The sequence below is a fragment of the Ixodes scapularis genome, unplaced genomic scaffold, assembly GCF_016920785.2.
Source record: "Ixodes scapularis isolate PalLabHiFi unplaced genomic scaffold, ASM1692078v2 PGA_scaffold1__304_contigs__length_218370807, whole genome shotgun sequence".
Taxonomy (NCBI): Eukaryota; Metazoa; Arthropoda; class Arachnida; order Ixodida; family Ixodidae; genus Ixodes; species Ixodes scapularis.
This window is the reverse complement of record NW_024609846.1, coordinates 92,799,638-92,826,306: the sequence shown is the minus strand read 5'-3', so window position 1 is coordinate 92,826,306 and position 26,669 is coordinate 92,799,638. Positions and strand designations below refer to the sequence as shown.

At 46.2% G+C, this 26,669-nt stretch overlaps 2 protein-coding genes across 4 annotated transcripts in view; one reads left to right on the top strand and one right to left on the bottom strand.

Annotated features, from left to right (window-relative positions):
• Window positions 1-4,683: 4,683 nt before the first annotated feature.
• On the bottom strand, window positions 4,684-24,681 carry LOC8029952 (enolase). The gene is made up of 8 exons (XM_029979980.4): window positions 24,536-24,681; window positions 24,018-24,109; window positions 19,710-19,934; window positions 17,541-17,826; window positions 12,551-12,717; window positions 11,061-11,250; window positions 5,976-6,092; window positions 4,684-5,295 (listed from the first exon to the last, which is right to left on the bottom strand). Exons 2-8 carry the CDS (start codon window positions 24,100-24,102, stop codon window positions 5,064-5,066), a joined length of 1,302 nt encoding a protein of 433 aa, XP_029835840.2. The 5' UTR covers window positions 24,103-24,109; window positions 24,536-24,681; the 3' UTR covers window positions 4,684-5,063.
• Window positions 24,682-24,934: 253 nt separating this feature from the next.
• Window positions 24,935-26,669, top strand: part of LOC8029950 (arf-GAP with coiled-coil, ANK repeat and PH domain-containing protein 2) — a 66,410-nt gene continuing 64,675 nt past the window's right edge. Inside the window, exons 1-5 of one of the 3 annotated variants that reach the window (XM_029979984.3) lie at window positions 24,936-25,190; window positions 25,291-25,381; window positions 25,817-25,874; window positions 25,980-26,038; window positions 26,126-26,186. In XM_029979984.3, the coding sequence (XP_029835844.2) occupies window positions 25,329-25,381; window positions 25,817-25,874; window positions 25,980-26,038; window positions 26,126-26,186 (231 nt within the window). In that variant the 5' untranslated portion in view covers window positions 24,936-25,190; window positions 25,291-25,328. Of the gene's footprint in view, window positions 25,382-25,816; window positions 26,039-26,125; window positions 26,187-26,669 lie in introns of all 3 variants that reach the window. The other 2 variants (XM_029979983.3, XM_040500017.2) reach the window with 2 other exon arrangements.

Genomic DNA, 26,669 nt, shown 5'->3' with positions numbered 1-26,669 from the left:
ATGTCGTACCAAACTGAAAAGGGAAAGCTAGATTCGAGAACCTCTCGCCGTGTGTAGTAAACACTTCAGTAAAAGCGAATCTGTGAACGTGTTCTGTAAGTGGTGTTTTTTTTTTGTTTTTTTTTGGAAATTAATAAACCATTTTTCCAAAATAGCCAGCAGGAAGAAGCGGTGGCTGGATTCCGGAGTCGTTTCAATTAATTCTCTGCTTATTCACCCCGTCGAAGCCAAACGTGAGAGACCCCCTTGCGATCTTTGATCGCAAGGGGGTCTCTCACGTTAATCTAGTAAGTCAATGAGACTTCAGCATCTAAAAAAAATAGGTTATACACCTGCTATGACTTACTACTGTTCAGGGGCGGATCCAGGCCTCCATTTTTTTTTGGGGGGGGGCATGTTTATATTTTTTGTGGAGTTATCGTTTTTACTAAACTCTGATAACATAATATAGATCTTGAGAGCTTTTGTATCGGTTTATTTGTCGGGGATGAACTCTTTGAATTAAAACCTTTCAGGTGACCACGCTAGAGGTAAGTATCTCGAAAATTGTGGTGACACTATCCTTTCTGAAACTTGGGTTTCAGACCGACACTACGTGAGCAGTCGATTTAGGGCAGCTTAAAGACATTGCCTTGGCAGACATTCTGGTTGGAGCTAGTGCTCAACTGCTGCGGCAACGGGAACAGCGGTAGTAATGTAGAGAGTTGAGCTAGCTGGTACTTAGAACACATACCTAAAACAGCGCACACACACAAGAGGAAGAGAATAGACACAGGAAAGAGCGCCGACTCCCAACTTATATATTGTGAAAGAAGGAGAAAGAAACCTACGCGCACCCTGAGGGTGCGCGTAGGTTTCAAACCTGAAGCTTCATCTTTCTCCTTCTTTCACAATATATAAGTTGGGAGTCGGCGCTCTTTCCTGTGTCTATTCTCTTCCTCTTGTGTGTGTGCGCTGTTTTAGGTATGTGGGAACAGCGGCAAATCAGCGGAGCGAGTACAGCGCAAACAAGCGACAAAAATGGCCCGGCGGCTTCGACGCTGCTCGCGGCGTCAAAACACTGTTGACGCAGCGAGCGAAACGAACGCTGCCATGCAAGTTCGTCGGTTGTTCGCCGTATATTTGGAATGTCCAGAGCACAGCACATGCGGCATTGCCAACCCAAACTCGTGTTCTCACGTGTTCTGGATGCAACTCGAGAGAACGAAAGCGAATAATTGTTGAATATTTTTTAAAGCATGTTGCAGTTCGGCAACTGTAACTTTTGAACTTAGACAAGACCTTAAACCAGCAATGGATCCTTCCAAATTATATTCGATTGTACTTCGTCTGTATATTTTCTGTATCAAAGGATCACTTACTTGTTTCTGGGTAGTTAGCTCATTCGTCAGGGTCGAGAGGACAGGTGCAGAGATATGATAGGGCAGTGCGGTTGTAAGGTCGGCGAATCTCAACTGGGCTAAAGGCCGATCACGACTGCAGCATGGATGTTTAGGAGTCGGTGTTCACTCGAACGGGCACAGGTACTGTCTATTTAATTTATGTATAGACGCATCTTTGAAAGGGCTCGTTTTCCCCAAGTCCGTTCGACACACACATATTCGCTCCTGCAAAGCCGCGCGAAAGCTCTGCCGTCAAATCTACAGAAGACGCGTTTAACTGGAAAAGACGGCGCCAAGGGGAGACAATGGGTAGCGGGCGCCTTTCCTAAAATATGTCCCGCCACCCTAAGTTGAAACGGCATTGTATACATATAAATGCCTACGGCATCGGCTTGAGGACCCCGTGTAAGCAGCCCTTAGCCTTTAGAGTGCTCGTACCGTTTATCTTTCTTTTATTAGCTTCCCGCCACGAGAAGTCGTACCGTAGGCGGTATGAAGCCCATTAGAGGAAACATCACCCCCTTCTGGCACTCGTCGGCTTCTTTCTGTATTCTGCGCTGCGGCGCTGATCCTCAGTGAGGGATGGAGGCAAGGACGTAAGCGGGCTTATGTTTAAGCCAAGGTCGTGGGGAAGTCCGGATCGTCTTCAGGAGAACCTCAGACCCAGACTACATTGTACCCAGAGCATTTGCTTCCTCTCTCAGTTGAGAAGAAAAGCAATTGGTCACCTGGTTGTACAAGCTGCATCCCCATCCCCCTCCCCCCCCCCCCCCTGGAACGTCTCCTCCCGGTACGTCCCCTCCGCACCTCCCTAAAATAAGATAAGATACCTTTAGTGAGCCCGTGGGCGACAGCATCTCAAAGCAAGCCAAAAAAGACATGGCAAAAGACAAGCCCAGAACCACGAAGCAACCATCAAACGAAAAGTGATGAAAAGGCGGCCGCTAGAGAGGAAAAATAATCCGCTACCCTTGAGGAAGGATGCTTGACGTCTGCGTTTGGGAGCTTTCAGGGCACACATTTTTCGCAGACAACCCCCAGAAAGAGGGAGACAGAGAGAGAGAGAGAGAGAGAAAGGGGACTAGATATGTTGACGGTATTTTCCCCCCATGCTCGACGTGCTGGCTTTGTTTGGAAGTGTGCCTGCAGTCGAGGACCCTGATATTTGGTGCGCCTCCCCACTCTCTCTCCACTTCGAAACTCCTGGCGCCGTCCCTGTCGGGAAGACGTACCGTGACCTTGACGGAGATAAACCCCACTTTGGAAGCGCCCAGCTGGCCCGTCCACCCACCGCTGTTTTTATCTTTTATTTCTCGCGTCGATTGCTTACGTTTTTTCTTCGAGCTGACGAAGAACCCCCGGGGGGGGGGGGGGGGGGTTGCCTGGCGAGGCGTTTGGGGGGGGGGGGGACATCGCCCCCACCGCCCCCCCCCCCCCTTGGATCCGCCACTGCTACTGTTTGTATGTTTAATTTTGCGGATCCAAATGTGCATAATGCGTGATGCGCTTCTCAGCGAGCGATTTTAAATTTGTAAACAGTTCTTAGTTAAAATTTGATAGAACAAATTAATCAATCGCATGAATTTGCCAGGCCAAGGCGATGTCCTACAGTTGAAGAATTTAAGAAAATTTCTGATTTTCTTTCGAGCAAGTCACGATGTGGCAAACGTTTTTGCCACGTATTCGATGCGGTAGGTGCTAAGCGTCAGTTGCTGACTGGCCTTTGCTCGTCAGCAACTGTTGAGTAAGACTTGATTAGAAGCGTCCGTACCGGCAAGCTGAATGTGTCTATACTTTGTTACAGCTGAAGTGCAGACGCAACCGATGCTAAAAGGGAGAGCGGCGTTTGCACTGCACGAGCGCGCTTGCTTGGCAGGGACGCTGAAAGCCCGGAGCTCGGTCTTGTAGCGTCTGCTACGCTCACACACTGAAGCTAAAACAAGTGTGCGGCGCTTAGCATGCTGTGCGCGCGTGCACAGCTAAGAAAATAGCACATTTACTCTTGTGAATGCAAAACTTTTTTCTACAGCTGCCTCCACAGATCCGAGAAAACAAGAATCGGAGAGGCTGCGAGTAGCACGACGCACACCGCGCAAGGCGTTTTTGGGACATTTGTAAATTTTTGAATATAAAAAGCAACTGCGAAAGGCTGTTATTCATTGGAAAGACCGCTCAAAAAAAAACGTCATGCACGTTGCCTTAATAAATAAACGGTTTTAAATCGGCATAGGTGCGAACTAGCATAGCCACTCCGTGCGTTGCCATAGCGCGTCGTCTGCTCGCATCCTACCAGCTCCGTCACAGGAGGGCGCCCTCGAGGTGGCGCCACTAAAGCCCCTCGATTAAAGCCCCTTGATAAAGTCGTTTTTTACAAGTACCGCCAACCATTCTTATGGAAACGCGCGAGACACGTGGCGCAAGCGGATGCTCCGCCGCCATTTGCTTCCAAATGACGCTCGAGACACGTGCCCCGTGCACTCGCGCATTTGACGCTACTTGTAAGACAAACGCAAACACATCGAGGGGCTTTACCCTCGATATGTTTCCGTTTGTCTTGCAAGTAGCGTCAAATGCGCGAGCGCACGTGTTCCATGTCTCGAGCGGCCCTTGGAAGCAAATGGCGGTGCAGCGCTGAAATGAGCGGCCCTTGGAAGCGAATGGTGGCGGAGCGCCCGCTCGTGGCACGTGTCTCGCGCGTTTCCACAACAATGGTTGGCAATACTTGTAAAAAAACGCCTTTATCAAGGGGCTTTAGGCGCCACCAAAACATGTAGTCGCCATTCATTTACTAGCTAACATTTGTGATGAATCGTAAGATACAAAGGTCACCACAACGTCAAACGTACCATGTTTGGCATTTGTTTGTTTCAGGCACAAAATGTGCCAATTCAGCTTAACAAAAACGAGAGCGAGTGTTGTCTCTTACGTGTTTCTAACAACCAACAAAAATGGGTAAAAACATCAACAAAGAAGCAATCAGTCCAAATCTAGCATTTCACCATGCTCCACCTACCAAACTTTCTGGAGAAAAAAATATAACAAACTTAAGAGTAGTTTTGTTCCTTGGAGACATGAGGATACGTATGCGCATGCGACGCAAATCAAAATAGTCACCCTTACGCTAGTGTTCAATTTAAAATGAAACCCTCCCAGAAGGTATATTACCACTAGCCTTTCTTGTTTGATGATTGTGGCAACATCAGTGGAGTGAAATTTGAATGCAGTGCAGAAGTTTCCCAGCTCCGTTTAGATTTGCACCAACATTCGACAAACAAGCAACAGCAACAAACAATGACACGAGTAGAGCACCGTCTCTGCAATCCATATTTATTCACACGGTCCAACAGAGTAAAAACATTTTTGGACTTCTAACCAAGGTACTATGACAACATATCAGAGGGAGGAAGGGCGGGAGTAGTTGTTTCTGGAGAACTTATCGGGCAAGACAAAATCTTGCATGTGACCTGAACCTTTGAGGCAGCCGGCACAAGCCACTCGGGACTCCGAACAACGATCTACCAACCCGGACACTAAGCATGATCACGAGCTGGGAGAGCGATCCACAGGATACATGCTGGTGAGGCTCCAGCTTAAATTTTTATTAGCGCTTCCGAAGACTAGCATTAAGGGGGATGTCCAACACGGAAGGATAGATGGTAGGGGCTGGCCGCAGGTAGTCGTCTACTGGGGGTTACGGAAGTTCTTGCCGGCGTAGATCGCATTGGCTCCGAGCTGCTCCTCAATGCGGAGCAGCTGGTTGTACTTGCAGAGTCGCTCCGAGCGGCAGGGCGCTCCGGTCTTGATCTGTCCTGTGCTCAGGCCCACGACGATGTCAGCGATGGTGTGATCCTCCGTCTCTCCGCTGCGGTGCGACACCATCGTGCCCCAGCCGTTCTTCTTGGCCAGCAGGTGCCTGCAAAACCGAAGAACAACCTCGTTCAGAAAGCGCTCTTGGCCGGGCCACATCCTAAACAAGCGAAGTCAAGTTTAAATAACCGGCTTTAAAATGTGGGCAACGGTAAGTATAGAACATTCACACGCCTCTGCAATGCTTTATTAAAAAAAAGTAACCCAAGAAAGCTAATCTAAAGCTAAGTCCTGCTGGGCCCTATTGTATCTTGAGAAATACGAAGAGAATGAGTTCGTAAGGAATCTGGTTAATTGACTGGAATGTTTGGAAAGTGCACAAGGGTGGCAATTATATGTTATTACAAAAGCAGAATATAAGGTTGCCCTTTTCTCTTCATATTGTTTTCTTCCGTTCCTTTGCACCACCGTTACTTCAAGGAACTATCCCTGTCAGAAGTGCTCTTGCAGCAAACAGCTGGCTGCACTGCACAGTAAGGCTAACCATCAGTCATGGCCCAGTGCTCAACACATTTATTTGGCCCATGTATTCAGCTGCCTGAAAAGAGACTAAGCCATTGCAGAAAGGGTAAAAATGTCCTCGCAATTCAAAGAGGCCCTTTATAAATTCATCCGTTGATTACTACTGTCTAATGCCGAAGAAAATAACTTAGCTTTGGGCAGGCCCAGCTAGCAATGCAGCAAATTTGTGTCGATACAGAAGGTAGAGCATCAGGTGGTACGTACGCCCGGATGGACTCTGTGACGGTGCCGATCTGGTTGACCTTGAGCAGCAGGCAGTTGCAGGCTCCCCTCTCCACAGCCATCTGGATCCTCTTAGGGTTGGTCACAGTCAGGTCGTCCCTGCCGAAAGACCCTCAAGCTCAAGCAAGCCTTTTTTTCTTCCTTCGTACAACTGCGCAAACATTAAAACACTCCAACGATAAATAAGAAAAAGGTTTGACTTTGACCTTCTACTCTATACAGTGAAAGAACTTGCATAAAATGCCTCTGCGCCGACTGGATAATTATATCAATACTATGCAAGTCCTACCTTACTATGCATTCCCCATTCCTACGCATCAGAGCAGGAAGGGGAAGTGCTAGTGCACCGCTCATCTCCCCTTCAAATACCTTGTGTTGACTGTATGATTATTGATTTGCCACGGGCCAATAGTGAAATTTGATTTTGAAGTGAATTCAAAGCGAATAGGGGTTTTGGCCGAATATTGTAGAATAGTATATTGAATAGCTTCTTCAAGCCTTTCAGTACTACTGTTGCACCACTCTTAAACGAAAACCCAGCTAAACGAAAACCCAGCTAAACTCGTGAAGGTTGTTCCCAAGCTTTTACTTGTCCATTTGTAAGCCAATTTTAATCTAACAATATTTATGGATTGCGACCTCAGAAAGTGCAATGCCTAGGGATGGCAAGTAAAGAATGAATATGACATAAAATTAAGCCTATAGAGATGCCCTGCTAAACCTAATTGAGTCGATTTACAAATCTTACTCTATGCAAATATTCTTTTTGTTATAGGGCATCTCTGCCAGGGGACACGGTGCAAGAAACCGTGATTTTTGGCCAAAAAACAGCTTTCCAGATTATTTCAGTTTTGTGTTTTCAAACTAATAAAGAATATATTTGCAAAATATCTTTCACATATGTGCCATAAAAACGCAGAAATTCGCGATCATTGGCACACCGGTGGCACCTCAGACTCCAACAAACTTTTCACAAATGCCATTTTCGAAGCGTTTGCGCGGCGAGAGGAATAGGCCTACCGCGGAGCATTTACCCTCGTTGGAAGCTGCGTTTCTTTCTCTTTCCAACATGCATGCATGCTGCTATCGAAACTTCGACCACAAGTGGTCAGAAGGTGATAATACAAATGAAAAAAAAATCTAGCAGCCTTGATTGCCCAGAAAACCGAAACTCAGGCTGTGGTTGGTGGGAATGCAACATGTGACACCTTTTCGCGCGTCTCGCGCCGTGAGGCCTTTCGATTTTACGCTAGACCTCGTTTGACTCTCCATGACGATGGATCTGCGTGCTATCTTTTTGACACCTTGAATCAGCATTTATTTTGTTGCAAAACGCCCAATACAAAGTTTTCGTTTGGAAACCGAAATCGGTTCTCGAAGCCAAGAGGCCAACGCAGCATTGGCCCACCGCGACTGACGACCTCCGTGTCTTAGACTGCCGACAGCGCCGCTGGAGCTTTGACTTCGGAAATCTCAAGTGCTTCAGTCAGCGATGTTGCGACCCCACTAACTGCTTTTGAGCGGAAGGTAGCGTTAATACAGCAGTGCGACGACACATCGAAAACCGCCACGAACGACGCCAGTGACGACGCAGAATGGCTCGGTGGTTACCGTTTCGTTTGAGCCGCGAACCGTCCCTTGAACTGAAAGAGACTAGATCTGGTGCAGATCTTCAGTTTGTTGCAGTGTGCGATGGGTGCGGCGACGTCGCAAAAGTTGTGCACCCACGATCATGAGGTTGAGCCGCCAACCCGAACTGCTTGTATGCCTTGCTGTAGTTAACCGCAGTTGCGGGATTAACTTCACCAAGTTGTCAAATTTCTTCGGCAGAACGAACGCTCCACAACCCATGCAGCATGAAGACGTTCCAGGGAATTTCCCGCAAGGCGCACCGTGGTGCGATGGACGCCGCGCATGACGTGATGCGTGAAGCCGCTCAAGCGGTTAGAAAAGATAAGGAAGCAGGTGACAGCAACGAGTTGGTGGACGTAGCAGTCAGCTTCGATGGCGCATGGCACAAGCGAGGCCACACTTCGGTCTGGGCGCAGCAATTAATCTTGAGTCTGGTCTTGCGCTCGACTTCGCTGTTCAGAGCAATTACTGCCATGGCTGCAGCCTGGATCCCAAACCAGCTGAATAAAAGCAGGAAGAGTGGATGGAGACCCACCGAGAGGTGTGCCAAAAAAATTTTCATGGCTCATCCAACGCAATGGAATTGGAGGCCGCTGGTGCCATCTTCGGCCGCTTAGAAGAGCTCCACAACATGCAGAACACAACAGTACTGTGTGACGGAGACAGCAACGCGTCCTTGCATGTTGCCAAGCTTGACCTTTATGACAAGCAGATCACCAAGGAAGACTGCATTAACCATGTAGCGAAGCGTGTTTTTGCAGGTATCGACAAGCTAAAGAAGGCCAAGAAGGGCTTGGGAGGGAGGGGGAAGCTTACAGTAGCAGCTGCGAAAAAACTAACAACATACTATGCAGCAGCTCTGAAGGAAAGTGCTCCAGACGTCCGAAAGATGCAGCGTTCAGTGTTTGCAAGCCTTCTACACTCATACTCGATGGATCAAAAGCTCTGCCATTTTGCCTGCCCACAAGGTGAAGAGTCCTGGTGCCCCTACAACAGGCATCAGGCTCTGCTCAGCGCTGGAAAACCATCCATTGTAAAGCCCCACCGTCCTCTGTTAAGCAGGGACATTGCTAAAGAAATTGTGCCTCCCTACAACAGGTTGGCCAAGGCAGACATCCTGGCACGCTGCTCGAGGATGCAGACCCAGAACTCTAACGAGTCATTCGACGCCTTGGTATGGAAGAGCAGCCCCAAGACAGAGTTTTCGTCCTTGAAGACTGTTGAGACGGGTGGAGCCCTGGCTGTTGTGGAGTACAACACAGGCACAAGGGTCCTCGACAAGCTAGGCACGCACAGATGCAAGCATGTTGAGAAGACAGCAAGAGGATGCGTATCAAAGGCACGTGCGAAGGCTCTTGACAGCTCGAAAGCACCCACAAAAAGGCGAAAGCTTGAAGCTATTGCAGCTCAACAGCATTGGGTTGAAGATGAAAGCCCCACCTATGCTCCTGGGGACTTTGTTGGAGCTTGTGCGCTGTTATTACGTTATTACTTTATTATTACATAACTTTTCTGGGGTGAACTTTTTAGGAAAAGATAGCTATGAGCTTGTATTTTTTTATTTTTGTCATTTTTCATGCTCAAAAACTAACATTTTAGACAAAGGGTGAAAATCTGGAAAACAATATTTGTGTTTATGTGGCTTTTTGGTCATGGAAGATGGCATAATATAGAAATATAGCTCCATATCTATCTGCTCTCAACTGTCCTACAGCAATATAACACATGAAAACGACAAATTTATGAGTAATTTCAAAACGATAGTTTTCCTATACAGACCCGCCCACTTTCATCTTTGAACATTTGCAATTCTTTTTGCACTTCACCCAGGTAAACAAAATTTGGCACAAATGTTCCCAACATCAACAGAAACAAGCCCTATAAATCTCCTTCAAATCAGACGAGTGGTTCAAAAATTCATTTTTTTGGGTAGTGTCGTCCTTTGCACGATTCTACGCGCACTTTTTTTTGGTAAAATTGGTGGCCAAAACTACATGCGTGTTACAATAGAAACCAAAAACCGGAACTCCAATGCTCGGTATAAGGTGGCTAGCCCCATCGCCATCGTGACCGTTTGTTTACATTCGCCATTTTGGTATCTGTATGATGCGCATAGTCTCGCATCTACGCATCTGCTGTTTCAAGAATGAAAAACAAAAGAAATTCCACTAGGAGGCTTTATTTAAACGAAAGGCCGCCACGCTGGCGGGAAAAGATAACGGAGCAGCACTGCATGGCCTCGCAATCCCAGTGACCTGACGAGCTTGCAAAGTGTTGTTTGGAAGACGACCCTTCCAGGGGTGAAAGTCGTGCACTCATACAAGCTCAAAAAGCAAGGATTACCTTTGTGCACAGCGAAGAACCATCTTCGAACTCTGACAATAACGACTAGTGCACGGTATTTATTTTTGTGTTGGCGTGCATTTCCTAAAATCTGTTCTACGAGTTACCGTAGAATACCGGGCAAGCGCCCACTCAAACTTAGGAGATAATCACAAAAAAATGGGGGATGGGCCCTTGTCTGGTCATAAATTTTACATTTAAATGTACTGTGCATATTTTCTCAGATCTTACAAATTTGGAAATGGGTGTTTGGTGTGGAGTGGGCAGATGCACGGCATTCTACAATATGTATGGGTTCAATCTTCCATTATTTTACCTGCGTGGTAGAATCGGCAGATACTTGGTTTATGAATATCTGGAAGTTAAACCTGCCTGCGCGTTAGGATCGTGCAAACACGGTATACTCTTGCATAACAGTCACAGTTTAATATTGAAAACTTTTACTGCGACGTAGATATTAATATTTACAAAATTTCTGTCACTTTTTAAATACACCATCCTGCTTTGAAAGTGTGCTTTTCTCGCAAGCAAGCAATTGAAATATTCATACTTTTCCAAGTGCTGATTGTGGCGGGTTACCCCACTGAGTGCGCCTCTTAACACACACCCGTGCACTGCAGAGAACCAACACCCACCCGCGGAGCTCGCTTTTGCAGGTGCTGCTTCTCTGCGGTGTACACGTGCTCGGTAAGAAGCACGCTCAAAGGGGATAAGGGATAAGCTGCCGTAACCAACACTTGGAAAAATATGAATATTGCGGTTCATTTTGAAGTGAATATCGAATAGTGTATTACTCGAAACTACTGTTTAAAATTTTGAATATTCGTGCAACATCATTATTGATTAATAGCCGGTTCGCTCCTTCGTAGGTGTCTACCAGCTTTTGCCCTTGAGGAGATGCTATTTTGCGCTTCCACTTAGCATTTGCAGCTAGGAAATCTATGCAAATCGAAAGTGTTCTAGGGCTGCCATATAGATGGTGCTAGAATGATCTCTCTCATTTTAAGCAGTCATAAAGGTTTGCAATACATTCCGTCAGACTCAAATCAAGGGTGCGCAAGGGACTTGTGTGCTGGCAGCTGCACCACTCACCCGACGATCTGAATGGGGTTGGAAGACGTCATGCTGGACCAGGCATCCCAGTCATCCTGGTCAAAGGGGTCCTCGATGGAGACCACTGGGTAGTCCTGGATGAACCCTTCGTAGAGCCGCTGCAGGGACGACCTCTCCAGGAAGTCTCCGGGATTCGAATTGGGGTTCTTGAAGTCCAGGTCGTACTTCCCTGTGCACCCGGTCGGGAGAGGAAATGCCACCCACAACCCCTTTCAGACACAGGCTCCAAAACGCTGGGACCGCACGACGCACGCTAAAAATTCCTGGCCGGCATTTATGCTGCCCAGAGAAGAGCCAAGCTCTGCAGCAGTGAGCCAATACCTCAAAGTGAAAGGGAGACACGTTTGCGCTATATGTTCACTTACTTGAACTCCTAAGGCCGGTGCACACATTTGCGTTTTGCTCGTAAGCACCTACAACGAGCGCACACAATCGCATAATCTATTACACGGAACTCGAACCCTTCCTATGTGCGCATAATGAGACTCAAGTTTTCTGCAGCATTTGACAAGTCAAACCTACACACAGTCTTGAGAATTTGTGGCTTAAAATATTTTCGAATTATTTCGAGCCCAGGGTGAAAGAATGATACATAGAAACAAATGGAACTGGCCCCCATTCTCTCACTGAAAGCGGTTCTAACGTGCTACGTCACACTCAAACACAAATGTGTGAACCAGCCTCTAGACTAAGAAGGGGCTGACGTAACAACAAAAGTAAAACCAGGAATAATAAAGGAGCTTGCTCAGAGCATTAGCTTTACTCAGGGCAGGCGTGTAGCCAGGGGGGGGGGGGGGGGGGGGGGGGGGCCCCATGGGGCTGCCCCCCCCCCCCCCCCCCTCAAAATCTTTGATTTTGCTGGGACCTCCTCTTCCCCCTCCCCCTCCCCCTCATACAGCATTTTGCAGTGGGCAACACAATGTCACTGATCACCTCATTATCATTTAAGATGAAGAGATTGGCTAGTTTATACATTACAAGAATACTGAAAGTGTCAGGGAACAAGAACTATACAGAGTGAACTGCTTGTATTCCTTCTAGTCCTTGTTTCCTGGCATTTTCAGTATTCTTCCATCTGTCAATACCACCATACAAAAGAGGTAGCTCACAGGTCACATGTAGCTAAGCTTTGCATTTGAGAGTGAGGAAGATAGGTCCAGAACTCTGAGCTGCGCCGCTCTTGCTGTTTGTCATCAAGACTGGTTCTCACACTTGTGTTTAGGTGCAATTGAGTGTGCTACAATAGATTTTTAAGCCACTCGTAACTACTTAAGACCGATTGCGATGCTGTGCAGTCAGTTGTGGCAGTCGCAAGAGGCTTAAAAGCGGTTGAACCGCACTCGGTTGCAACCGAATGCAAATGTGTGAACCGGGCTTTAGTCGTTTGAAAAGAGCACCTCCCTCATCAAGCCTGTCTGGTTGCATCCTCGAGCAAAGAAAGTAGCCAAAACGAGGCAGCCTGCACCCACCTTCCTTGTAGAACTCAGAGGCAGCCACGTCCATGCCAATGTCGATCTTGCCCGTGTAGCCAGCGGCGCTGATGGCCGACATGATCAGCTCCAGGGCCTCCTTGTTCTCCAGAATGTTGGGCGCAAAGCCGCCCTCGTCACCCACTGCCGTGGCATCCAGGCCAAACCTGACGAGCATATGCGCGTAAAAACACTGTGTCCCCCAAGTGCAGCATATACCTCCTTAACGACGGAGTAAGGAGAAAATAGAGAAACGATGCCAGGTTATTCAGACCTCAAAGGCATAACACAAAATATTGTTTGGTCTTTACACTCCATCTCATAAATATCTGTTGTGCTGACAAGGCCTGGGCCCGAGCATGTGGCTTTTGAAATAGAGCAGGAGCAGAATCTATGTACTCTATTGGGCAGGCAAAGGCACATGTGTGCGAGACTAGCTGAGCAGAATGCTTTGTTTGTGCTAAAGCCTTTGCATAATAAGCACTTTCCAAAGCCATGAGCCTGCACCCATGCAGATGTTTGTAAAATGGAGCATATAGACAGTCTAGGAGAAGTCAAATATGCAAACACAATCTGTCTATGTGCCCCGCCCCTATCCTACAAGAAAAAAAAAAAGGGCCTATTTGGCCCTGGCAGCCAAGGAGAAAGTCAATTACAACACTGAGGTTTCATAAGGCAGTTTCCTCCTTATATTTGTTGTCCTTTGTCTCACACCAAGGTCAAGAGGGACCATTCCAAATCTTTATAGGGCAAGACGACCTTCTTTACAAACTAAGAAGTAAAAAAAAGTTCAACACAAAGGGCACAGAAAACAACCCAATATTTATACAGAGAGAGCATAATAATAGATGACCCTCCCCCACCTTAGCTAGAGAGGGAAGATTTGCAGGCCTCCCAAATGCTGCAAACATAACCGACAAGGGACAGGCAATAAGGCATCCTAGCGTTCGCAAGGGCGACATTGTCTAGCCCAGTGGTTCTCAAACGGGTCAGCAAACCTTTTGGCATCCCTGAAACAACAGTTAAGCCAGGTACTAAAGCTTTTTTGTATTGATGCTGGCTATCCCACAAAGCTAAATAGACAAAACCATGAGCACCGAGTGAATGGGATGATTATTCTTTATTTCAGGGCTGCAAAGTTGGTTTCCTTCCCTTTTCCCTTTATCATTGCAATCATAAAATAAAGGGTAGATGGGGAATTCCACCACTTCTGGAGATCCAGAAGGGGCTCCTGAAACATCAGCAATTAAGAACCACTGGTCTAACCTCAAAGTTATCAAGCAGTGGAGTGTCAAACTTCAACTGACTCTCACACTATTAATAGTGAGTTGTTTCCAACAACTTTTTGTTGTCCTATTTTCCTCCTATTTCCCTCTTTTCTTTGGAAACATGAATCTGCTAGTAAACAAAATTTGAACTTTTGACTGCCAGGGGCTATATGAAGGAGTACAGAAACGAAATTGAAATATACAAATTTTGTTTGGAAACGAGTCAAGCATGACGAATATTAACCGTAAAAGATAATTGCAAGCTTGTATTCTGAAGGACTGGCTATATTTTTCGTTCCAAACGGTGCACTCAAGCAAGTGCTCGAAGAGAAACAAACAAAGAGCGCAATGCGTCGTAAAATATCCAACGCAAAAAAAAGAAAATTTTTTGCATTAGTGACGTAGCAAGGCTGGTGGGGTTATGAGCTTCGCCGCTGGTGGCGTTACCAGCGTTGAGGTGGCGTCCACAGCGTCAACGCGTTACAACCGAGCCGTTCGAAGTACCTGTGGGGTGACGAGCGTTTCACATGTAAGATCACGTCAGTTGTACACGTCGTGCTCGTGTGGCCCACTCCAATGGTGCTTCAGGACGATTTCTTTGGGAACATAAACCTGAACGACACAAGTGAGGATGAGGACACCTGACACTGCCCTCTCTGTATTCATTTCGGAAAGCGAGCAGCAGGAGTCGGAACCCATGTCGCAAACGATGGACGTGCGAGCTGGATCCACAGGGCACAAAGTTTCTCGTCGTTTGGAAACTTTGATCGGCATATCGCTGTTGACCAAGTCGTTACCAGAGTTCTCACCCATGCAGAAGCGCGGCGGCATCTTAATGTTACAAAGCGCAGAATGGCTTCGAACTGTACAGCAAAGTCACAAGAACGACTCTGCGACATTCCTCAATGAGTTCATCATGGCATCTCGTTGGCTTGCTTCGCAAAGGGGCAAAGCGCATGGGCAAAAAAGGCTTTGCAATCGCATTCAGCTCGAGGTAACTTACAACAGTTGAACATACTTCCAAAGAGCGACGCTGCTCCGATGTTTCGTGTGGCTACGTAACGGTTCCTGCTACGTCATGACTACGTAGCAAGATTCCCAACTTTGCTAGATTACTTCTCAATTAAGCTTCACAGGCATCCACCAGGTGCACATTGAAAGATTGTTTAATAAGCTTTAAATTAAGTTTTCTCGTGCCTTTCAGTGAAAGGCTGGTGTTTTTGAGGTTATGGTGCAACATGCAACTCATTTAAGCTAGAAAATGAGTGCTGGAATTCCGTTTTGATACTCCTTTAAAGTCACCTTGGCAGAAGCAAAAAGGGCAACCACAAGCTGATGCCTACTCCATGTAGGTGCACATGCCCAGTGGCCACATGGAGTGGAGACACATTTCAAGGCTAACAGTTTCCAATCAGAAAAAGAATGACCGAATGGAGCTGTCCCCTTCGCAGGGGAGAGCATCATCTCAGATTCTTCCTTCCCTGTACCTTTACTGCAGGTTATAAAAGTTCCAAAGTCTTTCGTTATAGAAAATTGTCTTAAAAAGAACATCCAAATCACTGCAAAGCCCACTGCTACAAAATGTTTAAGAGAGGAGTTCATGATGACCCACGATTTCGGTACGCATTCAGAGAAAACTTTCGGCATAGGCTGCGTGCACAAGAGCAAAGTCTCATTCAGAAAAGCAAGCGACAATCAAGAGCACTTTCTGTCGCGTGCGCTAAAAATAGGTGTTAGACCTCCCTTCTCTGCGCGGTGGGGTGGAGGAAGAAAAAAATGTCAAGGTACTGCTTGCTTCCTGCGATGGTGCATCTGGAACCTTGAACTGCCAGCTATTATTGTTCCCCGTCTGTGGTCCCTTTGCGGCTGTTGCACCCGGTCTCAGAAAGGCCCCTATCAGGGCCCCCGCTTCCCCGTTCTTGGAAAGTGCCCCCTCCAGTAAGGACTTAGGAGAGTGCAACACGACCGACGATGCAGAAGGCACTGTCATTGCTTTGACGAGTGCTGTCTTTCATACATCTTTAATTTATTAACAAGAATGAACTAACCAGTGGCGTAGCTAGGCCATCCGGTGCCCTTAAGTCTTTTGCAGACCCCCCCCCCATTTACTCCCAGAGATCATAAGCAATTAGTAAAGCAGGAGGGGGGGGTGCCAGGTGCCCCCCCCCTCCCCCTTCCCCCCCCCCTATGTTACTGGGACACTTGTTAACCGGGGCCCAGGGCCCCCCAGCGCTCCCCCCCTCCCCTCCCCTTGCTACACCACCAATACTAACCTAAGTTTGCACTATGGTGTGTAGTGCTCGACACTACTAGTGCGAAAAAGCAATCACCTGTTTTTTTGTTTTTCTTAATTGTCATTAAAATTGTTATTGTGGTGAAAAGAGTATTTTGGGAACTAACACAAACAGTAAAAGTTGACGCCTTTAGAAGTAAAATGCTGGAATACATGTGAGGTGGCATTGTGGTGGTGTTGTGCAGAGTACAGTCGCCGCAGTGCAAGAAATTCATGGGGGTCCGCATGCTGAACAATGAAAACAACCTCCTTTCATCCGCCATAGTTTCCTGGAGTCGCGAATAGAGGGCAGCAAAAATAGCTGCTTACACGAGTACCTGTTGGAGGCACAGCAAAGTGTCATCTTTGGAGGTGCTTGACTGGCAAAACAAATGCACAAACCTGCTCTTTTTACTTCCCAGTGTTGTCCCGTGATGAATTCGGTGATAGAACAGACAATCCCGAGTTTATTGGCAAGCTGGTAAGCAACAGTAGCATAATTTGATTCTAGAAAATTAACATAAAGCTTTAACTATGCCCCTAACCCCACCTTTCAGTAACATTGTGTCCCAAGATTAAAAAAAAAACAATTACGCTGGACGAAATGAAAAAAAAATTAAACAGCATCATATTTGTACGAATGAAATGCTTCTTTTTATTGCATATAAAATTTAACCCCCCCTCCCCCCCCCCCCCTTTCATAGAGGTATTTGCACTGAAAACTGAGTGGGTGTCTCACCAGATTTTACAATAAAATAATTTTCAGAGGCAAGCTTCTCGCCCTTTGAGCCCCAGTTAGTGAGTAGATAGCAATCAACATAATTATGCAATGAGACAAACGTTTATTGTAACAAAATTGTCACGCATACTTTGTTCATTGCTAAGCCAACAGGGCAGTGCAAGCTACATGCTTGCTGGTTCAGTCAACTCTCGGTTATGCGCCATGCAATCATGCTTGAATACGCACAGGAGCGGACTCAGGCAATCAAAGGCACAATGCTGGTTTGACCAGTAAGCACATAGCTGCTACCGTCCTATTTGCTTGACGGTAAAGGGAGTATAGATTTCATGTCAAATACCAGAGGTGATCCATCTCTCCGAATTGATAAGCATGGAACTCTTCCCGGTCTCGACATTGATGCGACAAAACAGTGCAGAAGCTGACACACCTTGTCAACAATAACACACATACTGTGGAGTAATTGCTAAGTAGCGAAGCACTGATGGAAAGCCCTATCTCCTAATACACTGTTTACTCAAAAGTTTGGGGAGCCCCTAAAGATACTCCTGGGAACTCGAGAGTTCCTTGGAACCCAGTTTGAGAACCCGCATGCCGAGCGTCGCATATGCCCCTCGTTCCTTCGAGGTGTGAACCATCAGAGTGGCGTATTTGTTTCGTGGGACAAGAGAGACGGGTGGCGAGAGACACGGGTGGTGAAGCGGCACTCACTTCTTTTTGATGACGTTCTTGAGGTGATGGTAGACCTCGCTGCCCATGCGCATAGCCTCCGAGAAGCTGCTGGCCCCCGTGGGCAGGATCATAAACTCCTGCATGGCCAGCTTGTTGCCCGCATGGCTGCCGCCGTTGATCACATTGAACGCTGGCACGGGCAGGATCACCTTCGAGTTGCCGGCCAGGTCGGCAATGTGCCGGTACACCGGGACTCCCTTCTGGGCTGCGCCTGCCCGGCACACCGCCAGGGACACCCCCAGGATGGCGTTGGCTCCCAGGTTACCTGCAGAACGTGGCGTCACGCGGTTTTTATGCCGTCGGTCGACGAAACATTTGCACGAAAGGTTTTTTAACCTGGGGTATCCAAGAAATATGTCGCTACATGAAAGGTAGGATCCACATGCTGTGAAACGAGCTTGAATTTACGGCGAAACTGCCAGACGAGCAAAATTTCAGAACACGTGGCATAACGTTTTAAGGGGTGTCCAAACAGGACACTACAAAACGCACGACTCCGACAAATCGTGAAAATTGAAGCAGACGCTTCTATTTTTACGATTTGTCGGAGTCGTGAAAATGTTTGCAGGAGTCGTGAAAATTTTTACGATCACGACTGCTCTCCTCGTCAGATTGACGTCACACGCCATGTGCGTCTGTCTCACCTCGCCAACGCCCTCGCGTACCGCCCTCGCCTCGGCTCGAAGGCCAAGGAGGTCCGGCTTCGGGTGGATTTGAGACATTCCTGCATCGAAGGGTGCGTTTTGCCTGCCTTGGATCTGCTTTCTTTGTCGAGATTCACTTTCGTCATGATGGCGTCCGATGCGGTTCCGTATTCTGAGCGGAGGCCTTGAGCGATTGACCGACAGCCAACAAAGCGTGTGAGTGGCTCTCCGGACGCACGTGATGAGCAGAGCAAGGCCGCCGTGGAGGAAGCGAGGGGGAGATTTGACGGGGGGAAGTTTCCCCCCGGGAGCTTTGACTGAGGGAAATTTCCCCCCGACGGCCGGAAGCGGAGCGCGGCACGATTTGCCAGAGTCGTGAGTTTTGTAGTATCCTGTTTGGACAGGCCTTGATAGGCACAAACGGCAAACGTAAAGGGTTTCATTACAGTGGCGAACATATGGACTGCTTAATAGATTTTTGCAGAACTTATTGCCCCACTAAAATGTTTAGGATATTTACCGTCAAATACTGAGCATGCGCCTAGGTCACAATAAGCGCACACGCACTACTTTTGAAGAAACCGAGAACTAAAAGGATATATCAGACAGCCACCTCAGACTTCTGAGCTCACCTAGCTAACCAAGGTGGTTCTCCTCATCATCCCCTTCTCCTTAGCAGTCTGGTGTGTGCATTATCTTTAGGGAGTCTGTAGGCTCCTGCACTGCCTGATTAAATCAACGCCGAGAAAGTGAGAGATTTTTCGGCTATCGATCAAAAGACAGAGGGGTTCCTCGAAATTAAAAAAAAATGTTCCAGAATTTCTGCTTCAAACTATGATAAACTATAAGAGAGCAAGAGAGAAAGAATCCATACTCCCCCCACTGTCCTAGTATTTCATTCTGTGCCAGTGTCTCAGGTTTTCCAAAATTGACATTGTTGGTCAGGCAGCTGAACGCCATCTCAACCTTGAGACTTCTGAGCCGACCCATACTCGGCGTTGACTATTTTCTTTATTTAACATACCTCATATAGCCTGGTTAGGGCATTAAATTAGGGGGATACAAAATTTTATACAAAATACAATGTGTATTTATTTACACACACACAGACAAAAAGAAACATATCTAGAAAGATTTGTTTTAAAACAATAGCAATATTGATTCTGTGCTACGCTGTCAAGACTAGCATAGCTTCCACAATGCTCAAGCCTCGCACTGCTGCAAGAGCACGTGGCCTCATTTCGAGTCTCATTCGCATGCACTCGTGCAACTGGCTTTGACAGAGTTGGATCACCGCGGAAGTTACGCTAGCTTCGACGACATAGCACAAAATAGTTGATGCCGAGCATAGCTAACCAAGGTGCTCCTCAACATCAGCTGCTTCTCCAAGCACTCCAATGCAAAGTGTCAAAGCCCACCCTACCAGCGCCCTTTCTACCTTTTTGCCCTTGGAACTAACAAGGGCACGTCCCGCAGTTTTTCGATACTGTCAGAAAAAACTGACCTTTGTTTTCGGTGCCGTCCAGCTCGATCATGAACTCGTCGATTTGGAATTGCTCCCGCACGTCGAAGTTCTTGGCAATGAGCTGCGGGGCAATCACTTTGTTCACGTTGTCCACCGCCTTGAAGACGCTCTTGCCGTGGTACATGGACTTGTCGCCATCCCTCAGTTCGAGAGCCTCGTGGATCCCCGTGGAGGCACCGGACGGAACGGCGGCACGGAACAACCCTGCAACGGAATGGGGACGGAAAGGTTGTGAACGAGACGTTTCGCCAATAGCTTCAATGGCACCTTTGTACGATCGTCACAAAGTGGAACCACAAAGTACAGGGTGAACTACTTTAAGCTCCCGTCGATGTATTAGATCGCATAAATTGGTTTCTTGAGTGATCATCTTGCAATTTCCTACAAAGATGAGACTTTGGTGGTGGACACCAGTGCGTGGCTGGGGGTCATCAATAAAAAAAAAAAAGAAAAGCTATTATTGTGAAGGTAAAGACAGTTCTGCAAGCTGTGGTTCCATAAAGCAATAGAAGCAGGGGAAAGGAGGTATGATTGAAGTTCCCATCAACTCATGCCTCTGTCATTTTTAGGGAATCCAAATCTGACACTCAACAAGAAAGTTGGCGATCTCACCGATTTTTTTTTCCAGAGTGTCCCGTCAACCTTAGAGCCTCAGAACAACCTTTTTATCTTCAGAAATGCATGCTTATACTCAGTCTCACCCTACGATGAACTAGGGCCCGAAGGCTGGCGGGCGGAGCACTGCCTCAGAAAAGCTTGCATTTTTTTCTTTATTCTTTATTCATAAGTTACCCCGCATTGCCCGAAGGCGTTACTGCAGGGGGGTTACAAACGTGAAAAAAACAATTCTTCGGTTGCAGAGCACACTTGTTCCTCCGACAGCTTGTTCCATTGTTGGATGGTCTTGACAAAAAAAGAATTAGCGTACATGTTTGTTCTGGCACGGTATTCTCGTATTTTAAAACAGTGATCGGTCCGGCTTGAAATATAGTGCGGTTGCTTTAGGTAATCGTCTTTGTTAATGCCCAGTCGACCATTAAATATTGAAAACAAAAATTTCAGTTTTAATTTGTTCCGTCGGGCTGAGAGTAATTCCCAATTTAATTCTCTTTTCATGTCAGTACAACTATCCTTTTGCCCATATCGTCCCAGAACAAACCTCGCTGCCCTATTTTGAATTTTTTCTAGTTCTTCAATTAGATACTTCTGCGCAGGGTCCCATACAACACATGCATATTCTAGAATTGGTCTAACACATGTCAGATATGCCGTTTTCTTCAAGTTTGTTTCGGAACATTTTAAATTTCGCTGAATGAAGTTTAATGCCCTGCCGGCCCTTAAGACTACATCATCGACTTGGGCATTCCATGAACAGTCATTCGATAATATAACACCCAGATATTTGTACGTACATTCTGTTTTGATGAAGTCATTATTTATACTGTACTGAGTATCGATTTTTTTCTTACTCCTAGTAAAACTTAAATGGACACACTTTTTTGGATTCAAATTCATCTTCCATTTACAACACCAGTTTTCAACACGTACCAGGTCACTCTGTAATTGTTCTGCGTCATGCTCACTCGTAATGCTTCTATATAAAACACAATCGTCAGCAAACAGTCGAATACGGGATGTTATTTGGCTAGAAATGTCGTTAATATAAATTAAAAACAAAAGGGGTCCCAAGACGGAGCCCTGGGGGACTCCAGATGTAACATCAACGTAATCAGACTGCTTGCCGTTCAAAACCACACATTGACGCCGCTGGGACAAATAGCTTTCAATCCACCTAATAACAGTTGAATCTAAATTAAATATCTTAAGTTTCTGGAGAAGAAGCGAGTGTGAAACCGTGTCAAATGCTTTACGGAAGTCTAAGAAAATACAATCTGTTTGTCTGCGCACATCAATACCAGATACTAATTCGTGAAAAAATTCCGCAAGCTGTGTTGTACAAGACAATCCCTTACAAAAACCGTGTTGCTCACTGATAATCAAATTGTTTGCGTTTAAGTGAGACACTATCTGTGAATAAAAAACGTGTTCAATAATCTTACATAAAATAGACGTCAATGAAATAGGTCTGTAATTAGAGACATCCTTCTTCGGACCGCCTTTGTGGATAGGTACAACGTGAGCAACTTTCCAGTCATCTGGTAGAACGCTCGTAGCCAGCGACTGGGTATAAATTAAGTATAGATAGGGCGAGATTGCCTGAGCGCACCTTTTTAAAACGCGTGGTGAGATGCCATCGGGACCACTGGCTTTGGTTTCATCGATGTTCTGCAATAAGGTTTCAATGCCACTTACACTAAATTCGACTGGTGGCATTTCGGGAACACCGCTAGTGTATGAAATACTTTGGTAACTGCATTTAGCCAAAAAAACGGACTGAAAGTAATTATTTAAACACGTGGCTTTCTCTGCATCATCTGAAATTACCTGGCCATTTTGCACAATTTCGCTGATCTCTTTCGCAATCTGCATTGCGAAAGAGTGCGCGAGAGAAATGCCGATACGCAGACTACACTGACCATTAATCTAACGCATGTAGTTTTCTGTTATAATAGCGTGCTATTTTATATTGGCAAAACAAAATGGCACATGGTATTTAGTTTCATAAACATTCTTGCCATATTTCGTAAACATGTCAACTGTTCGGAGAAATTGGACGGTGTGCAGGCAACAATGACATAAAGTTGTTTCGCCTCAGTCATAATAATCCAATTCAATCCAACTTTTGTCTGACCCGGATCTCCCTTCCGCACGCGATCCATACATACGCTCCTGTGTCAAACACTCTACTCGACTCGTCTTCATTTCTTAATGGCCACTGGCTCTGATCCCGGGTTCTCTTCGCCCCATCGCTTCCAGATGGTATTTAATCCCTTCAGTAGTAGCAAGCAGATGGAGCCGCGACGAGGGCTCGGTAAGCAGACGAAAAAGTCACCCGCGTCTTGGCGCACCGATACATACGACCGAGCAAATATACCACGTGGTTTCTAACAGGCTCGTGATTGGACCCGGGGCCCTGTAGCATTGGGCTTTAGTCCATCGTAGGCTGAGACGGAGTATAGAAAGACATATGTCCATAGGAAAATTTTGCTTTTCTTTAGATCATGGCCCTAGGCAGTTATAGAGTCATATACATACTTTGAAATATTGAAGACATCATGCTATTACATCTTCACAAAGAATTACACTGCAGGTAAACAAGAACTATTTCTTATGCCCAAAACATTGAAATTAGCTTGAACTCTCTTTTGCAGCTGTCATATTTTTTTTAATTTTGCTTTCTTTTTAAGTTAATCTTCGTCTCAAAAAAATTTACACCATCAAATGATTATTAAAAGAATCTATTGGTTTGTTTTTTTATTTTAAGACCCAGACACTAGTACATAACAGTAGTACATTACTGCCTAATTTCGCAATAGACTAACACAGAGCGCAAGTTCGTCTGCTTCTTTTGCAAGGGTTGCGGCGACATCAGAACGCTGAGCTCTGGATGAAGGATAGTGAGGTCTACCTACTATCCTTCAATCAGAGCCAATCAGAGCTCTGCATTCTGATGTCACCAGAACCCCTGCAAAAGAAGCAGACGAACTTGCGCTCCGCATCGCAATACAAATGTAAAAGAAAACAACAGTGAGAGTGCAGGCAAGCTGCTGATAATTGTTGATACATGTCTATCGTTTTCCGTTTTCAAGGTCATGATATTAAAGGGTCATTCAGTTGTTGTGTCCACACAGAGTGTATCGGAGAAGAGGATGGCGATGTCAGCATTGGGTGTACATAGAAGCAAGAAAAATAAATTATTTTAGATGCGTTTGAGGCATTCTTCTCTATTGTATTTTTTTTTCCTTCGACTTGAGTTTCTTTATTTTTCCGCACAATCGGGTGTACACAAGGAGCGAGAAAAATAAAAGCTTTTAGATGCGTCCTCCTTTGTTGTCTTTTCCTTCGATTTGAAAGTTTCATAATTTTTCCGCATCACAGTCTCAGGTGCTACATTATGATCAATACAAATGTTTTAACAACAAGTAAGAGACAAATAGTCACCACCGTATGTTTTGTTGTAGCAGTTCATCCCAAGTTAACACCGCGAAGATTGCTATATTAGTTAAAAACGAAGTAAATTTCCTCGTAACGCAGGACTGCAGAAGAAGAAAAAAAAGTAGTTTGAGGGAAGCTTTTTATGTTTACTTCTGTTATGCAACTCGGTATTACCATACTTGGGATCAATCACGTCAGACTTAAATTACAAGAAAATACGAATTCGTGTACCTTTTTCTGTGGTCAAGTCAACTTCCACGGTCGGGTTGCCCCTGCTGTCGAAAATCTGGCGGGCAAATATCTTGGTGATCGGCATCCTTGCACTGGAAACAAAACAAAAAGTACCAGTTAGCAGCTGGTTACAACTTTTGGATAGCAATACTCGCGTCAACAAGTTCCCACCCTTTAAATGTTTTGTTTGTTTAGGACGCTCGATCTGCTTGATGTCTCCGAGTGAGGCGATCGGGACAGAGGAATAGAAAATGACACTTTTTCCGGTATCACGCAGGATCGAAAACGTAGCGACTTGGTTTCAAGGCAGAATTGGTTCAATTCGCGAAGCCGGCCCCGATGAACTGTCAAAAAAGCCGACCCGTTGCATTTCTAACTCAAGGTCGAGCAATGTCACCGCCAACACAGCTTCAGTACGTTCCAGAGGCTGGCACGTTCCAAGCAGCGAATCCTCTCGCATTTCGAAAGGCTGAACTCGTTTTGCGTTCGATTAACAGCGTATTCCACAAGCTACTCACAGTGTTTTGCTGCGAAGAAGCCTGCAACGGAAGAATATCACGAAGGAACTACCCGGTAGCAGCGAGGGCGCGAAGTCAGCGATGGAAGCAGCCGAGAGAGCGGAATGGCAGCGGTGAGGGCCAGAATTTCCACCAGGGGAATGACACGCCTACTTTTACCGCTCTTACAATAAGTAAATATATAAAGCAATATTTAAATTTGGACGGTGACTGGCGTCCTCTTGTTTCAATTTAAACCTAACAAACTGCCCAATATTATATTTCTTTAGGAGGACATTGCTTTGCTTGTAAAAAATAAATAACTAAATAAATATTTTTATAAATTATAAATTTAAACAAAACTAAATGCATAAATAATGTTTTGAAGAGATTCGTGAAATGGCGCGCAAAGCCACCCAATTTCAGAAGCAGTTATTACCAGTTATTACTAAATGAGCACTGAAATTAGAACTTTCTTTTACTTGATAATGTGCGTAAGTAGGTGTAGTTTATTTTACTTTTCACGTTACGTGCAAAGTATGCAATCCGTAGCAGAGTGGCAGCGTATCAAATGACCGCAGAGAATTTGTTCTCGTCGTGGATGGACGCACGCACACGCAAACCGTTGACGCAAACGGCAGCAGCAAGCAAGCTGGTCAGCTTGAGAGGCTTCGGCGTAAGTGGGGGGTGTCTGTGTCGACCGCATGATTCATAGGCGGTAGTGATCGTGATCGGGCCAGTTTCTTTGCGTGGTATCTTTCGTGAAAATACTCCAGATGGTCTGACACGCTGACCAAGGCGCAACCAGTTCATCATGAGGCCAATCGTGAATCTCGACGAGTGCATTCGGGACTCTCCCAAGTTCAGGTGAGCGTCGATCACTTTCAGATGGTCTGCCCATCGGACATCTCTGTCTCTCTCGAGCAGCGATGACATATCGTTGATATTATCGCGAACGGAGACAGTCTGAGTGATTGGCCCGCTTAAAATAGAGAGGGCGGGGAAGAGATTGGGTCCGTTGCTCCGATCTCGCGCGGCATATATCGCACATCCGCTCGCCTACAGGATGATGAAGATGATATAACCCGGCCGCGGAATGTGACCTGGTTTCCGTTATTAAATTATCAGAGATCGCGTTATAAGTGGGCATGTGTAAGCCCACGGCCGCCCGGTAACTAGGTTAGTGGTGGTGATCTAACGCGTTGACCGTCGTAGACGTTGCATAGCCAAGTCTGTCACCTTGCGAAAGTATCAGCTGGGAGGCGTTTGTACCCTGACGCTTTGAAACTTCTGTCTTGGCAGAGAGGCGCTCGAAGAGAATGAAGAAAACATCGATCAATTGGAGAGCAAGCTCGACAGAGTAAGCGTATTTTTCTCCTTTTCCGACGATGCGTCCTTTCTGCTGGAAGCAGGTTTTCAGCCTTTAGTTTTGTTGTTGTCGCTTGACATCGCGTCTGTGTTTCAGTTGGTCAGATTGTGCAGCACAATGGTCGAGACGGGCAAGAGTCACGTCGCTGCACAAAGGTGGGTGCGCCAATCGTTTTGCAGTGGTTTGTGTAAAATCTTGTTCTTGTCACTTTTTTTATGTGAAATATTTTGGTTGTGTTCCAGTGGTTTCATCAATGGCATATGGGACTTGGTTGGATACTTCAAAGATGACGTATCTATAGTTGTGAGTATAATCATAAATCTACGATGATCCAGGCATGTGACTAAAGGCTTATTCACACGATGCATCTTTTCAACGCGCTACAGTTTAGTGAAACCGAGATTTTGCGAAATCGGCCCGTTCACACGTGGAGTTTGACGCGCGAAAGCTGTGACGTATTGACTTGCGAGAATTTTGCCAAACCTTGTCATCTGCACCAGGAATACAAAGCGTTTCGCATCAAAATGATATGAAGTACGCACAGTGTGAAGAGACAGTCTATTTTATTAATGCCACTCAATAAACTTCGTCAGATTTGGCTCACCGGGTTTACAAGTCCTGCCAAACCAGGTAAAGACCGCGAACGTTAAAGAACAGGCAGGTGATCTCGAAGCGTTTCGGACATTTTTGCACCGCTAATGAAGAAAGTTATCTCCAGCCATCATGTTTATATGTGGTGCTTGCACTCGTTGATGAATCTGCACCGCGCCACAAACCCGTACTGCT